The following is a 16,386-nucleotide window of genomic DNA, read 5'->3' as shown; positions in this document are numbered from 1 at the left end:
GTTTACAGTTTATCTCTATCTATAATAATATTCAAGATAATAACCAAAAACAGCAAAATTTCCTCAAAATTACCAATTCAGGGGCAGCAACCCAACAACCGATTGACCGATTCATCTGAAAATTTTAGGGCAGATAGATCTTGACCTGATAAACATTTTTATCCCATGTCAGATTTCCTCAAAATGCTTTGGTTTTTGAGTTATAAGCCAAAAACTGCATTTTACCCCTTTGTTCTATTTTTAGCCGTGGCGGCCATCTTGGTTGGTTGACCAGGTCACGCCACACATTTTTTAAACTAGATACCTCAAAGATGATTGTGGCCAAGTTTGGATTAATTTGGCCAAGTAGTTTCAGAGGAGAAGATTTTTGTAAAAGATTACTTTAATTAACGAAAAATGGTTAAAAATTGACTATAAAGGGCAATAACTCCTAAACAGGTCAACTGACCATTTTGGTCATGTTGACTTATTTGTAGATCTTACTTTGCTGAACATTATTGCTGTTTACAGTTTATCTCTAACTATAATAATATTCAAGATAATAACCAAAAACAGCAAAATTTCTTCAAAATTACCAATTCAGGGGCAGCAACCCAACAACCGATTGACCGATTCATCTGAAAATTTCAGGGCAGATAGATCTTGACCTGATAAACATTTTTACCCCATGTCAGATTTGCTCTTAATGCTTTGGTTTTTGAGTTATAAGCCAAAAACTGCATTTTACCCCTATGTTCTATTTTTAGCCGTGGCGGCCATCTTGGTTGGTTGACCGGGTCACGCCACACATTTTTTAAACTAGATACCCCAATGATGATTGTGGCCAAGTTTGGTTTGATTTGGCCCAGTAGTTTCAGAGGAGAAGATTTTTGTAAAAGTTAACGACGACGGACGACGACGACGACGGACGACGGACGACGACGGACGACGACGGACGACGGACGACGGACGCCAAGTGATGAGAAAAGCTCACTTGGCCCTTCGGGCCAGGTGAGCTAATAAAATTTCAAAATAAAATAAAATTTCAAAATAAAATAAAATAAAATAAAATAACATAAAAATATTACATTCTCAACAGAGTGGGTGCAAATTCTGTGTTTTTACACAAATTATCGATTTACATTTTAAATAACAGCAGTCATATCGGTGTACTCGATCATAAATTTATGTTTATTTTTTTGACAGGAATTTTGACTAACATTAATATCGTGGACTTGTAACAGTAAAAGACAGTAGTCTAGCCATAAATAAGAGGGATATGTTTATTCTGCCGAACAAAATACATAATATGAACAATGAAATAATTTGAACAAAAGGCCCAGCAACAGGCGAACAAAATCCGTCCGTGAAAACTGAAATTCCCTCAAAGAAAAACAAATTGTCGTACCATAAATATATTTTAAAGGGATCGTACCATACATAATCTAGTTCTTCTAGAGTTTTTAACTCGTCCTCGGCATTAAAGTTAAACATTCATAATGTGTTTATACAGTTAAAAGATACTTACCCGGCAGTCAGTAGAACGATCGCCATTTGTGTTGTCAATAAGGGAGCTTCCATTTGATTCTTAGGGGTATTATTTAATTTGAAAACAAGACAAAACACAAGTTTCGGGTCATAAAAAGGCAATAAGATTTTTAGTGGTTTAAACAAGTATAGACCGAAAAAAATATAATAAAAAGGCATGACAGAGACTACAAGTAAAAAAATGCAGGACATACTTATTTTCATCCTAGCCTCCCTAAGTATGAAATGGAACCTCCTTAAAAAAAAGACTGACCTAATACCAAATTGTATACGTTATATGTCCTATATGGGGGAGGAGGGGTTCCGAAATCCTGGGCTTTAAAACTTGAAATTCGATGTCCCGTATTTAAATAAATTTAAATCCCGACATCCCGAGATTCGAAAAAGAATTCCCATAAATAGAGAGGCCCAATTTACAACGTTTATTAGATAACTTGATTAGCTGAAAATGTGAACATAACTGTTCTTCTTAGTTGCGGATCCAGAAATTTTCATAAGCAGGCTCTTATGACTCTTAGAGGTGGCGCTTCGGTCATCCTTCAGTGATTCTCTATATGAGACAATATCTGAAAAAGTCTAATTTCCATGTCCCATCTTTCACCAGCAATTGTTTTTTATTCGGGCATCTTTTTGGAAATTTAAAGTTTCAGTATTAACTCGGCAAAAACTGCAAACATTCTTTTTAATATTCGTCTAATAAAATATTATAATTTAAATGGTCACCCCCTCCCTAAAAACTCAACATTGATGTTCTGGAATGTTCTGCGAAAATTCAAAGTTTTGACCCCTTAGCATTGTTTCCATGGTAACAAGAGATATTTTGGAAATTCCAACGCCAAATTCCACATCTTCCAATGTTGCTCATCCTTACTGTAAAGTTTCCTGAAGTTTGGAACATTTTGAGAATTTTGAAATTTTTGGTGTAGTTTCCATGGCAACATAGTAGTTCCAATGAGTGTCAAAATCATCCAACACCTGAATATAGTGGGCACCTACATTGTATTAAAATATAATGATTCTGACTTAAAGCATATCCAAACAGTTCACCAAAACGAAAAACTGTATTTTTTCACATTTGTTCCGTTTCCATGGTAACTGCGACCATCTTGAAAGTGCCATACCCCGATTGCAAATCTGCACATGCTGGTCAACATTATGTTTAAGTTACATTACCATTGGTTCATAAAATTCCAAGATATAAGCTGGACAAAAAAAAGTGGAAGAAAAAAAATAATAAGAAAAAAAGAAACGTAGAATAACAATATGACACCCCAACTCCGTTGAGGGTGCCATAAAAATAAAAACAAAAAGAAACGTAGAATAACAATATGTCACCCAAACTCCGTTTAGGGTAACTTCATCAAAAACTACCTTGACAAAAAACTTTAACCTGAACTTTTGCACTATTATTTTCTATGTTCAGTGGACCATGAAATTGGGGTCAAAACTATAATTTGGCATAAAAATTAGAAAGGTCATATCATGGGGAACATGTGTAATAAGTTTCAAGTTGATTGGACTTCAACTGCATCAAAAACTACCTTGACCAAAAACTTTAACCTGAAGCAGGACGAACGAACGGACGAACGGGGGCACAGACCAGAAAACATAATGCCCCTCTACTATCGTAGGTGGTGCGTAGGTGGGGCATAAAATTTATCGCATTTAGTGAAAACTGATTTCATAGAAGTTTTATAAATATTTATACATGGATAAGTGACCAAATTGGCCATTTTTCTCAGTAAATAAATATTCTTAACGGAAGTAAGTAAGTAAGTAAGTAACTTTTATTGGTTTAAAATCCAAAATTACAGGATTGATACCAAGAACATACAAATTTGTTATACACAAACATACAAACATATAAATATTATATTATATATCATACCAAATTCATAAACATTATATGAGGAGGTGGTAGCACAAAGTTATTTAATGCTTAATAATGCATTTCTAGAAATGTACATGTCGCTTATAAATTTAACAATAATTCTTATTATATCAGTCTCAACACATGTATACAAAAATTTAAATCTTGCTTCATTAGTCATATTTAAAAAAAAAGAGGGAACTATTTCCCTTTTTTTTTTTAAACAGTTGGTCTCTAAATATATTTAGTTTTGTACATTTTATAGTGAAATGAAATTCATCTTCTACTTCTAAGAGACACAAATGACAAATTCTTTCTTCTACAGGGGTTTTAGTGTGACGCCCTTGTTCAATTCTAAGAACACTATTACTAATACGAATTTTAACAAAATGCCTTATTACTTTTCTGTCTATATTTAACAATAAATAGGTTTCCAATTTATAATTTTCTTTAAGCTGTCTATATGTTCTCAGCCTATCAGTATGTATTGATTTATCATCACAAAATATATTTTCTTTCCAATAATTAAGATATCTATCAGTAAGTTTGTTATGAATTGCATATAATAAACGCCTTTTTTAAATAGTATCATGATTTTTCCAAACATGTGAAAAATTTAATGTAGCAAGTAACTGTTAACGTTCAATCTTTTTAGCAAATCCATTGGTTAATTGCAGGTTCAATGGAACAATATACATCTTTTAGTAAACAATTGTTATCAGATTTGATCACATGCAACCAGAAGCCAATTGACAGTTTTAAAGCTTCTTTATTTTTTTAGACTATTTTATGCAGAAAATTATATTTTTTTTCAGGCATTGTTCCTGGCATGCCTGTAAACACATGTACTCTCCTAGAATCCGACACTTGTTAGATTCTTGTTTTATTTCAAAATACCCACCAATTCATATATTATATTTCAAACAAAATTTTAATGTTTCTCGAAATTCTCGAAATTGAATGTAATTCATAATTTATTTATTTGATGTAAAAGTTTCCCACCAATCTTACATTTGACATCTCATAAACGGCCCCATCACAGCGGTACTTCTGTATAAAGGAACTGAAGCGATCCCCTTTCCTAGCATTTCTAAAAAAACGGCCCCATATCACAGCGGTACTTCGGTATAAAGGAACTGAAGCGATCCCCTTTCCTAGCATTTCTAAAAAAACGGCCCCATCACAGCGGTACTTCTGTATAAAGGAACTGAAGCAATCCCCTTTCCTAGCATTTCTAAAAAAAACGGCCCCATCACAGCGGTACTTCTGTATAAAGGAACTGAAGCGATCCCCTTTCCTAGCATTTCTTAAAAAAACGGCCCCATCACAGCGGTACTTCTGTATAAAGGAACTGAAGCGACCCCCTTTCCTAGCATTTCTAAAAAAACGGCCCCATCACAGCGGTACTTCTGTATAAAGGAACTGAAGCGATCCCCTTTCCTAGCATTTCTAAAAAAAACGGCCCCATCACAGCGGTACTTCGGAATACAGGAACTGAAGCGATCCCCTTTCCTAGCATTTCTAAAAAAATGGGCCCAAGTCACGGGGGGGGGGGGGGGGTGGGGTCTCAACATGGGATTTTAAGTACAGGTGTGCAGCTGGGATTTAAAAAACACCCCCCATTCATATATTGAATAATTGTGAAATCCCTACCTATATATATACATATATTTCACAGCGAAATCATAACCCATTCATATATTTATGACCCATTGATATATCACAATCGGTCAATTACTACCTATTGATATATTTCCTCGGTAAAATTGCACCCCATTGATATATTTGACGGATCAAAAAAGGGACCCATTCCAGCGGCACATATGTATATACCTTTATATAGGAAGAGACCCCCCCGTGGCCCAAGTATAGAATACGTTTAAGTAGTTCCGGCAATATTCGAAATATCCATACGCCAATACTTTAAATATGTTTAGGCGCGCAACAATCTGAAGGCCTAGTTCCGGCAATAACCGAAATATTCATTCGCTGAAACATTAAATATGTTCTTGTGGGTCGGTGTTTTTGGGGGTTAACATAACAGCTGTTAATATGTCAATGTGGATAGGGACTAGCATGAGGTTGGATACTCAATTAAATAGTCAGCAAGTTTACAGGTCAGCAGGTCGACAGGTCAGCAGGTCAACAGGTCAGCAGGTCGATAGGTCAGCAGGTCGACAGGTCAGCAAGTCGACAAGTCAGCAGGTCGACAGGTCAGCAGGTCGACAGGTCAGCAGGACAACAGGTCAGAAGATGTTTCATGTTATTAGAATTTATGTAATATACATAAATTCGGTTATTCTAGTGGAAAGTTTTAATATCGTCCGTTGCAGTGCTTTCCTTTATAAATGCATATATAGTCGATAAGCTGTATAGTGGTGACGTCAATTTGACGTTAGCGTTCTTTTCAACTTTGAGCTGCAAGTGAACAAACGTGTAATTACAATACAGAGAGAAGTATTTTGAAAATATCAAGTTGAATTACTATAGTGGATATTAAAGTTGGTATTTTATATATGTATAATAGGCAAAGAGATATAATGGATAATACAAAAAATTGTTTTAATTAAAAAATTGTAAAATAGTTAGAAATTGTTGAATTTCGAAACGGCGTGGCCGCCACGTGGTGCCGAATATGAAATAAAAGAAAAAATATTTAATCACAATACGACTTAAGGTGGTATGGGTGTCTTTCGCCATCTTGGATTGTAAAAAACAGAGAATCTAAGGTCCATATTTTCTATCAAATTAGCAAAATTTGATGCAAGAATGCAGATATTTCATGTGTTTTTACATTATAAAGATCCAATTTATAAGAATATAACTTATAAAAATAAATATATGTACAAGTGTAGATTATTTTTGGTTGTTTTTAAATATTTTGAAATTGTCATTTTAAGGGGAGGTAACTCTAAAACAGTGCATTTTCTGTTAGATTGTTCATGGAATTTTCCTACTTTGTATTTTAGCCGGAAAAAACGTACGGTGACCCTATCTTTTCTTTTGATATTATCAAAGCATTGTTTGAAAGCTATATTTTCCTAATTTATTTTACAATTCTATCATTTCGTTTAGTTTCTATTCACAAAATGGTGTTTTTTCCTGTATAATCCATACAAAATGTGTCATTTTGTCACGACCCGTAGCTTGAAAATATGCACGGTGACCTATCATTTTTATAATATTTTTTAACATTTATCAATAGATACTACATTTTGGCAAAGTATGAACAAATTCCATCATTTTTATTTTAGACTCCCATACCACCTTAAGTTAAAGAAATGATATTTTTGTGGTGACTTTATATTTGGTGAATAATTCACCCAGTGATTCTGCTGCGGAAGTAATTATTTCGTAGAACACGACATACTATCAATTCAACAAAAACGATAATACATCGTTTGAACGGCTACAGCTTTAAGATATATTGTCATTGATTAAAGACTTTTGGTTACACACACAAACAAAACGAATAAATTTGAAATAAGTTAATAAATAAAATTAATTAAAATAAATGAATAAATAAATATAATTGTGAGTTTCAGTATGTTGAGAAGAGGTACCAGGAAGCGTACAGCATCAGCGAGAGCTGGAGTAAGAAGGACCCCGGTGGTGTCGAAGGGAGTTTCGTCACGGGCGTCAGTACAATCATCTATGACGGTTACAAGGCCTGAGGCTATCTATACTACTTCTGGACATGACGGCGCTGCCATACCAACAACTGCAACATTATCAACGACAAGAATGTTGATGCCAACATTTTCCAGCAATCAGGACAACTCCGTCCACATTCCGGACATGTTATCATGGCAACCAAGACCAGCAATAGACCCCCAGCCAACTGTTGATAACACACAGTTTGTGTCACAAACAGGTAATGTGACCAATAATGATTATGTACAAATTCCCAATAGAATTGAAAGTGTTCATGAGAACCTAGGCATAAATGTAACACAGTCAATTAAAGAAAAAATATTGAAAGGGGAATTCATAGATTTAGCTTGTCTATTAAATAATTCAGTCAACACGAGTTCTGACAAACAAAAGTTGACATGGGCTCAAGGGGAATTCATTTTACAACCCATTTCTCAACAATCAAAAATTACAAATATTGAAAAGTGGACAGATGCTTTCATCATTTTTATTTATATTTATTGTGCTGTGCACGTAAACCGATTTAAGGAATTGTTAAAATACATGCACACAATACGCCTTGGGGCTCAAAGAAACCAAGGTATGGGTTGGAAAAATTACGATGAGCAATATAGACTAAGAAAAGCTCATGAACCATCCAGTTTATGGAGTAATATAGACAATGAGCTTTGGTTGTTATATATATGCAACCAGTGAATACTATCTCAAATGTGTCCTTAAATGTATCTAATAGTAATAATCAAGACAGTAGTGGTCATGGGAACAAATGCTATAGTTATAACTATGAGGGAAGCTGTTGGAAAACACCTTGCTTTTATAGCCATTTGTGTTTAAGGTGTAATGGTTCACATCCAATTATAAACTGTCAAAGACAACTTGGAAATGTGAGACCACATGTTGGTAATACACAATATAACACAGGCTCTCAGTTTCAGTTTCGGGCACCCGGGGCTCAGTATAGAGCAGGGCCCCAGTTTCAATTTCGCCCAAGGAGCGCCGAGTCAAGAGTCAGATTTTCCCCAAGAAATGCCACACAGTTCACACAAGCAAGATCTAGACCAAATATCAGAACTATGGCGACTTGGTAGAACCCCTATTAAGATTGGTGTTTTGAAAAATATGCTGAGGGCATATCCGCATGCAGGTGTAGCAAAAGAATTATATGAAGGATTTTTATGTGGTTTTCGTTTGAAATATTCTGGTCCGAGAATTTCTTTTATTTCCAAAAATTTACAGTCGGCAAATTGCCATAAAGTTGAAACGTTGGATAAGTTAGATCAGGAGGTAAAAGCGGGTAGGATGGCTGGTCCTTTTTTAGAAAAGCCGATTTCTACTCTTAGGACTTCTCCTATCGGTCTAGTACCAAAAGAGAAAGGTTGGAGGTTAATATCTCATTTATCATATCCGGAAGGTTCCGGGGTCAACGATTTTATTGATCGCGATGAATGTTCCGTTCAATATGCATCTTTTGATGAAGTTATACAAATGGTCAGCTCACTCGGAAAGTCGGCATTGATTGGGGTACGGGACATAAAGTCCGCTTTTCGTTTGCTGCCAGTGCACCCATCAGATTTTGAATTGTTAGGGATTTATTTTGATGAAAAGTTCTTTGTAAATAAAAGTATGGCTATGGGATGTTCAATTTCATGTAATTTATTCAATAAGTTTTCGACCTTTTTACACTGGTTAGTAGTTGAACGGAGTGGAGTGAAATCACTTGTGCATTATTTGGATGATTTTTTATTTGGAGGCCCTGAGGATACACCTGTATGTCAAATGATGCTAGACTTTTTTTCAGATATTTGTGAGGAACTAGGTGTCCCGATTGCTTCGGAAAAATCAGTTGGACCTGTAACATCTTTGAAATTTTTAGGATTGGTCATTGACACTGTTGAAATGGTTGTCAGAATACCACAAGACAAATTGTTAAAGCTAAAGTCGTTACTTGAACCGATTTTGTTGAATAAAAAGATTACACACAAGGACTTAGAATCAGTAGTGGGTTTGATGGCTTTCTGTTCAAGGGCGATAACTTCGTCTAGGGCTTTCCTTCGCAGGTTTCATGATGTCATAGGGTCTATAAAAAATAAAAAGCCTTTTTATTCAATTAGAATAAATAATGATCTCAGAGAAGATGCAAAAATTTGGCTGATTTTTCTGGAACATTTTAACGGAGATTGTTACCTATCAGAAAACACTTGGATAACAAATGAAACGTTGCATTTGTACACTGACAGCTGTGGTAACTCTGATTTAGGTTGTGGTGCATATTTTGATGGTAAATGGGCACAATATAAATGGCCGGAAGCATGGTCAAATATGCCAATCATGAGGGACATTACTTTTTTAGAGTTAGTTCCAATTGTTTTAGCTATGTTTATATGGGCATCAAATTTCCAAAATCGAAAGATTTTATTTCGAATTGACAATATGGCATTAGTTAGCATTATCAATAAAAGAACTGCCAAGTCGAAGCGTGTGATGGCATTTATTCGCCCCCTTGTTCTTTTTACAATGCAGCACAATATTCAGTTTAAAGCACAACATATTGATGGTTGTAAAAATGAAATTGCAGACTCGATTTCTCGTTTTCAGTTGAAGAGATTCCGGGAACTAGCACCCGGGGCCGAGTCGGTTCCAGAAAACAACCCAGAAGAGTTCAGAGATTTGATATTGAGTTTGAAACAAACAGATTAATTAATTGTTCGCTTGCTCCTAATACAATTCAAGCTTATCAACGAGCTTTAAATGCTTTGGCTAAATTTAGGGATAGTTTTGATTTAGATCATAGTTTTCCAATACCATTGAACCACATTACTCAGTTCATTGCATACATGTCTTGCTTGGACATGGCTCCATCTACGGTGAAATGTTATATTTCAGCCATCAGTTTTTATAATAAGATTAATAATTACGAAGATATGTCTCAATTATTTGTTGTAAGGAAAATGATTGATGGAATGGCAAGGTCAAAGTTAAAGAGACCTGACAGTAGATTACCTATTACTATAGATCTGTTAAAAAATATTATAAAAATTTTGCCCGCATTTTGTAGCTCCAGATATGAAGCTGTCTTATTTTCTAGTGCTTTTTCAATGGGATTTTTTGCATTTCTGCGAGTTGGTGTAATGACAACTGCATGTGGCAGGGAAGGGTCTAATCATGCCATTAAAATATACTTGGCGTCTTCAAAAACAGACCAGCTAGGTCGAGGGACTTCAATTTTTGTGGCCCGACAATCAGATGTTGGAATTTGTCCGGTAAAATTACTGCAAGAATATTTAAAGATTCGACCTCGAATTAGTGGTCAATTATATTGCCACTTTAATGGCTCTCCAATGACTCGATATCAGTTTTCAGGAATTCTAAAACAAGCCCTGGGGTATATTGGTTTTGATCAATCAAAGTATGGGACGCACTCATTTAGAATCGGTAGTGCAACTTCAGCAACTATGCTTGGTTTTTCTGACGAGCAAATTAAAGTAATGGGTCGTTGGAGTTCTGATACTTTCAAAAGTTATATACGAATACCACAATTTTGAATAAATTTCGTTGAATTTGATGGTCAATTTAGTATATTTCATGTCAATACATACATGTATTAAATTGTAGGCCAAGAAGTGTCAGTATGGATAGTAGGCTCATCTTTGATAAGAAATGCATTTGTATACGCAAGAAGTAGAACAGGTGGTGTAAATTTAGGTCTCCATAGAATAGGAGTCAAAATTTGGTGGCAAGGGTATGGTGGCATGGGTTTAAAAGATTTGGAATCGACAATAAAAAGACTGATGAAATATGAAAAAGCGCCGAAATATCTTGTCCTTCATATTGCTGGAAATGATTTGGGGAAGACAAAATTAGGATTTTTAAGGAATGAAATCAAGGCCACCTTGGAGAAGGTACAAAGTTATCTACCGAATAGTTCGATTGTATGGTCTCAGATTTTACCCAGAACAAATTGGCGTCATTCAAAAAGTCAGGATAGCATGATGGCATTCAGAATAAGAATAAATAGTGCCATTGCTTCATTCGTGTTAAAGAATGGGGGACATTATATAAAGTATCCAGATATTCTTCCTAATAGTACTTTTTTAAAGGAAGATGGTGTTCATTTGACTGATCTAGGAAATGATATATTTCTAAATAATTTGCAAGGTGCGCTTGAAATGTTTATTTGTTCTGGTTCTTATACATATCCAGATACATTTGGTACTAGTATGTGTATATCTTAGATGATTTTAAAACAGTATTGGCCACAGTCCTATCGCAGCTTCATCCCCACTTTAGTGGCGGTTGATCCGGTACGGTTGAGTTTGACTATACCGTACCTAATCAATTTGGCAACTTCGCTGCGTGTGATAAACTACAGTTACAGTTGTCTATATTTTAGTGACATTAAAAGTACATTTTGTGGATCGCTGTATCCCCGGATCCAACAGCTAAGTTAGTTGATCGCTGTATCCCAGGATCATACATCTATCTATATATATATATCTATCTAGTATCTGTAGGTTGCCAGAGGTAACCAAAAAATGATCTATACATCTATGAATCTATACATCTATGAATCTATCTAGTTGAACAATTTATATCGTTGAATCTATATGTGTACATATTTAAATTTGTGTTAATAATAAAAAGCTGTGGTCAATACTGCCAATAAATCTTAGTTTTACAAGCCATCTCGAATAATAGAATTTATGTAATATACATAAATTCGGTTATTCTAGTGGAAAGTTTTAATATCGTCCGTTGCAGTGCTTTCCTTTATAAATGCATATAAAGTCGATAAGCTGTATAGTGGTGACGTCAATTTGACGTTAGCGTTCTTTTCAACTTTGAGCTGCAAGTGAACAAACGTGTAATTACAATACAGAGAGAAGTATTTTGAAAATACCCACCCTCCCTCAACCATATATAGTTAAACCATGTAGTTTTGTTTGGGTACTGCTCTTTTGTTCTTTTTATTTGCAGGTACATGTATATACGAGTAGTTAGAGTTCCAGTATGAAAAATTCTCCTCCATTGATGATTTTGCCATGTGATGTCAAAAATTGCAGTAGTCAGTTAGATGTTGGTTGTATAGAAACATTTGATCGTTAAAAAGTGAAAAATGTGTTTGGCAACTTCGCTGCGTGTGATAAACTACAGTTATAGTTGTCTATATTTTAGTGACATTAAAAGTACATTTTGTGGATCGCTGTATCCCAGGATCCAACAGCTAAGTTAGTTGATCGCTGTATCCCAGGATCATACATCTATCTATATATATATATATATCTATCTAGTATCTGTAGGTTGCCAGAGGTAACCAAAAAATGATCTATACATCTATGAATCTATACATCTATGAATCTATCTAGTTGAACAATTTATATCGTTGAATCTATATGTGTACATATTTAAATTTGTGTTAATAATAAAAAGCTGTGGTCAATACTGCCAATAAATCTTAGTTTTACAAGCCATCTCGAATAACCATAGATTATTAGTCATTAAGTCAGGATGGTGTGTAGAGGGAAGGTTTGGTACTCAGTTGACAGGTCAGCAGGACGACAGGTCGACAGGTCATAATCTATAGATGTTTCATGTTATCCATAGATTATTTGTCATTAAGTCAGGATGTTGTGTAGGGGGAAGTTGAGTATGTAAGGAATCGTTAACAAATGATCCAGTCTTATTGGGATCAAACAGTGAACATTTGATTGAAATCGATGAAAGTCTCTTTGGAAAAAAGAGAAAATATCACAGAGGTACAGGAAAACAAGATACCTGGGTTTTTGGAATGGTGGAGAAGGGGTCAAGAAAAGTGATTTTGCAAATAGTGGAAAAAAGAGATCGTAAAACCTTGTTACCAATTATACAGGAAAATGTTGCCGAAGGAGCACACATTAACTCTGATTGTTGGGCGGCGTATAACACATTGGCCGAAAAGGTAGGATTTGTGCATTAAACTGTAAACCACAGTAAAGAATTTAAAGCACAAGATGGAACCTGCACAAATGAAATTGAAGGCATATGGGGGCTTGCAAAACTGAAAATCAAATCAATGAAAGGAGTGAGACATGAAAGAATCGGTGACATATTAAATAAATTTTGCTACAGATACAGATACGGGTTTTCAAATGGAGACGTTTTCCATAAATTTTTAAAGGACATTGCAATCTTTAATGAAAAAAAAATGAAACGGCCAATAAAAGATGAACTAAAATGGATTAAAAAGCGTCACTGTAAACTTAAAGAAAAAGTAATTGACGAGTTTTGTTTTGTTGAAATTTAATTTTTCCTCTTAAATAAAATATACAATCACTTATTTTATATATTAGATGAAAAACTATAAATAGCTTATACTGTTATTGGATGTGTTGATGCTTATGTTTTTTTATCTGTAGAACCGTTTGCCTAAACTTTTAACAATTATAAAAAAAGAAATAGCTACATTTTCGACTTGTCGGACTGTCAATCAAGCTAATTGTTGACATGTCGCTGTCGACCTATCGATCTGTCGGCCTGTCGACCTGTCAACCTGTCGACCTGTTGACCTGTCGATCCCAACTTAATATGGCGATTAAACATAACTACAATCTTCAAATAATAAACCTGGAAAATAATTTAACTTGTATAAAAACCGATTTACTTCATTTGACTTAAATATATGTCCGATGGTACTACAATTATGTAATTTGTATAAGAACCGATTTACTTCATTTGACTTAAATATAAGTCCGATGGTACTACAATCACGTATTCTATACTTGATCCAAAAAACGGCCCCATCACAGCGGTACTTCTGTATAAAGGAACTGAAGCGATCCCCTTTCCTAGCATTTCTAAAAAAACCGGCCCCATCACAGCGGTACTTCTGTATTAAGGAACTGAAGCGATCCCCTTTCCTAGCATTTCTAAAAAAACGGGTCCATCACAGCGGTACTTCGGAATACAGGAACTGACGTGATTCCATTAACGCGTCGCAGGGTACAACATCAAAATTCTTATAGTGTCCGTCCATCCGGTCTTGTTTGCACTCTCATGTTTACAATTCTTGCCAGATTTTTATATTATCAGCAATGACAATTTCGAAATAAGTCCTAAGCTTTATCCTTTTGAAATATAAATTATTACGGGAATCCTATCAGTGAATTTTCTCTGAAGCTTTTATTTATCCATTAAAAATAAAAGGAAAAGGAAAAACATTTTTGTATTAGTTATTGCCCTTGTTCCTTGGTTACCGTGCATAAAATATGTGCAATACAGGGGACATACGGGAACTTTGTTCTTTTATTGAAAATAATTTAATTAAGATGTTGACCTAGATAGAAACTGGAATTAAGTGATAAGCCTAGGAATGATCACACTCTATTATATATTTTTTGTTCACGTCGTCTTTCATGTCACAGGAAATGATATCATGATATGGTGGTTTAGTTGTCAGTTATGTTGTTAGTCAGTCGTAGAAGCCATTGCTCCGCTAGGCTCAATTTCAGATGAAACATGTCCGAGGATCTGTGCATCGTCCATCAGTGCACTTGCCGTAGACGACGACGTAATCTTTTTCCAAAAAAAAAAATTAAAAAATCGAGAACACTTTTCTGTGATTTATCCATCTGGTTTTAATACATGAACTAAAAGACCAAAATAACGAAAATAATTGGACGTTATCCTCATATGCTAACCATTGTTACATACGGATACCTCCGAGTTTATCTGCTGCGAACATATCTTTATCTATATTTTTTCCCTGTCAAAATGATGTGGATGCTTGAGCATCTAAGCATACTGCATGCAAGCTACGTCACTGACAGCGATATAGCCGGGTGAAATGGCTATTCGACTAAATGTAAATCAAGAAGGAAGATTCGCTCCTTAAACTTTTATTTCAGCAGTCCGGCAAGACCGAACAACAAACTCCAAACTAAATGTAATGTAACATACACACAATAACAATATATATAAGCACAAGCAATTAAAGGATTAAGCAGATTAACAGATGACAAATTAGAAATAACAATAGACTAAAAGAGTAATTAGTGTCCGACACGTATTTGAAAATTATGGTCCAAACTGTCACAGAGAAGGAATAATGAAATAAATAGAGTAAATGCATTTAAGACCTTTGTCCAAGATTATGACACATAATCCGTGTAAAACACTTATGCCTAAATTTACGACAAAGTCTAGAATATTAAATAAATACAAAACCTAAATATACATTGAATTACTAAAATATTGTTTAAAAACTAATTTCATTGCACTGTCCAAATAGTCCTGTCATATATTCCCGCGGCCTCTGAAGACACGTCCCGGGTCTTAATATTATTTTCAATTGAAATTGTTCCTAAAGTTTCTTCTGTGATTGTAGCGTCCTCTGTAACGATAGTTTTGGTTTTGATGATTGTCTTCTATTGTATTTTTCCGAATATTGTCAAGTTCGTCTTCTAGTGTTGTAATTCGATTCAACATACGTTCTTTGTCGCGCTGTAATTGATATTGCTGGTCGATGGCTTTACATCTTTGATCGTATAGCCGAGAATGAACTGCTTTAAGATCCATATTGCGTTCCTGTAATTTTTCTATTTCTTTTTTATCATCTGCACCTTGTTTTTTAATTTTTTCTAAATTGCGAATTACACTGTTATGCTCTTGTTTCAGCTCTTTGAATTTCTTTTCGTAATGAACACTTTTGATTTCAAACTTCACTCTCTCTGAATGCACTCGGTCGTGCCTGAGTGTAACGCTATCAATGAATTCTCTATCATAATTAAAGGCGGGAAAGAAATCCTCCAGTTCAATAGTGGTAAGTTCCGCACAAGGAAAAATTGTCATAGCTTTGTTTTCCTTGAATATCCTCATCCTTTCTGCATCGCGACGTAATTTCGATTTCGATTTAACTTTGACAACTTTCACGTCCGGTTGTCTATGAAAGTTACACATTCTGGCGAAATGTCCAAAATTTCTGCACTTATAACAAAATGACGTTTTTGCTTTACATTGTTCAAAATGAAATTGGTTGTTAACAGTTTTTCCACAAAACTTACATAGGCAGTTGTCCATATGTTGTGTTGAATTTCTGGTCTGAAAGGTAGCTCCATTATCAGACACCTGGTATCTCCAGTTTCGGCCAAAATTTCTGGTTCTCTGCGTATCCATTTTTCTGTTTGCTGGGGGTCAGCTTCACAGGTAGAACAAGGTATCCGACAGATGCGTTGCCCGTACGTCCTAACACCAGATATAGCCGGGTGAAATGGCTATTCGACTAAATGTAAATCAAGAAGGAAGATTCGCTCCTTAAACTTTTATTTCAGCAGTCCGGCAAGACCGAACAACAAACTCCAAAC

The 16,386-nt window shown here is 35.1% G+C and overlaps 1 protein-coding gene across 2 annotated transcripts; it reads left to right on the top strand.

Annotated features, from left to right (window-relative positions):
- The first annotated feature begins 5,673 nt into the window (after nt 1–5,673).
- LOC134715308 (uncharacterized) lies at nt 5,674–12,030 on the top strand. 2 transcript variants are annotated; one of them, XM_063577420.1, is made up of 3 exons: nt 5,674–6,074; nt 6,671–7,271; nt 10,664–12,030. In XM_063577420.1, the coding sequence occupies exons 2-3, from the start codon at nt 6,944–6,946 to the stop codon at nt 11,281–11,283; spliced, it is 948 nt and encodes a 315-aa protein (XP_063433490.1). In that variant the 5' UTR covers nt 5,674–6,074; nt 6,671–6,943; the 3' UTR covers nt 11,284–12,030. The 2 variants fall into 2 exon arrangements, with proteins under 2 accessions (XP_063433490.1, XP_063433491.1); XM_063577421.1 differs by lacking the exon at nt 10,664–12,030 and having other exon boundaries at nt 6,671–7,759.
- Nucleotides 12,031–16,386: the final 4,356 nt, after the last annotated feature.

This window comes from Mytilus trossulus, chromosome 4 (assembly GCF_036588685.1).
Source record: "Mytilus trossulus isolate FHL-02 chromosome 4, PNRI_Mtr1.1.1.hap1, whole genome shotgun sequence".
Lineage (NCBI taxonomy): Eukaryota > Metazoa > Mollusca > Bivalvia > Mytilida > Mytilidae > Mytilus > Mytilus trossulus.
This window is presented reverse-complemented; position numbering and strand designations above follow the sequence as displayed.

Excerpts from the sequence above, each read along its gene's own strand:
- LOC134715308 (XM_063577420.1), top strand. The coding sequence starts at position 6,944 with ATGTTGAGAAGAGGTACCAGGAAGCGTACAGCATCAGCGAGAGCTGGA. Across the intron at positions 7,272-10,663 it reads ACAGTTTGTGTCACAAACAG|GCCAAGAAGTGTCAGTATGG; the intron begins GTAATGTGACCA and ends ATTAAATTGTAG.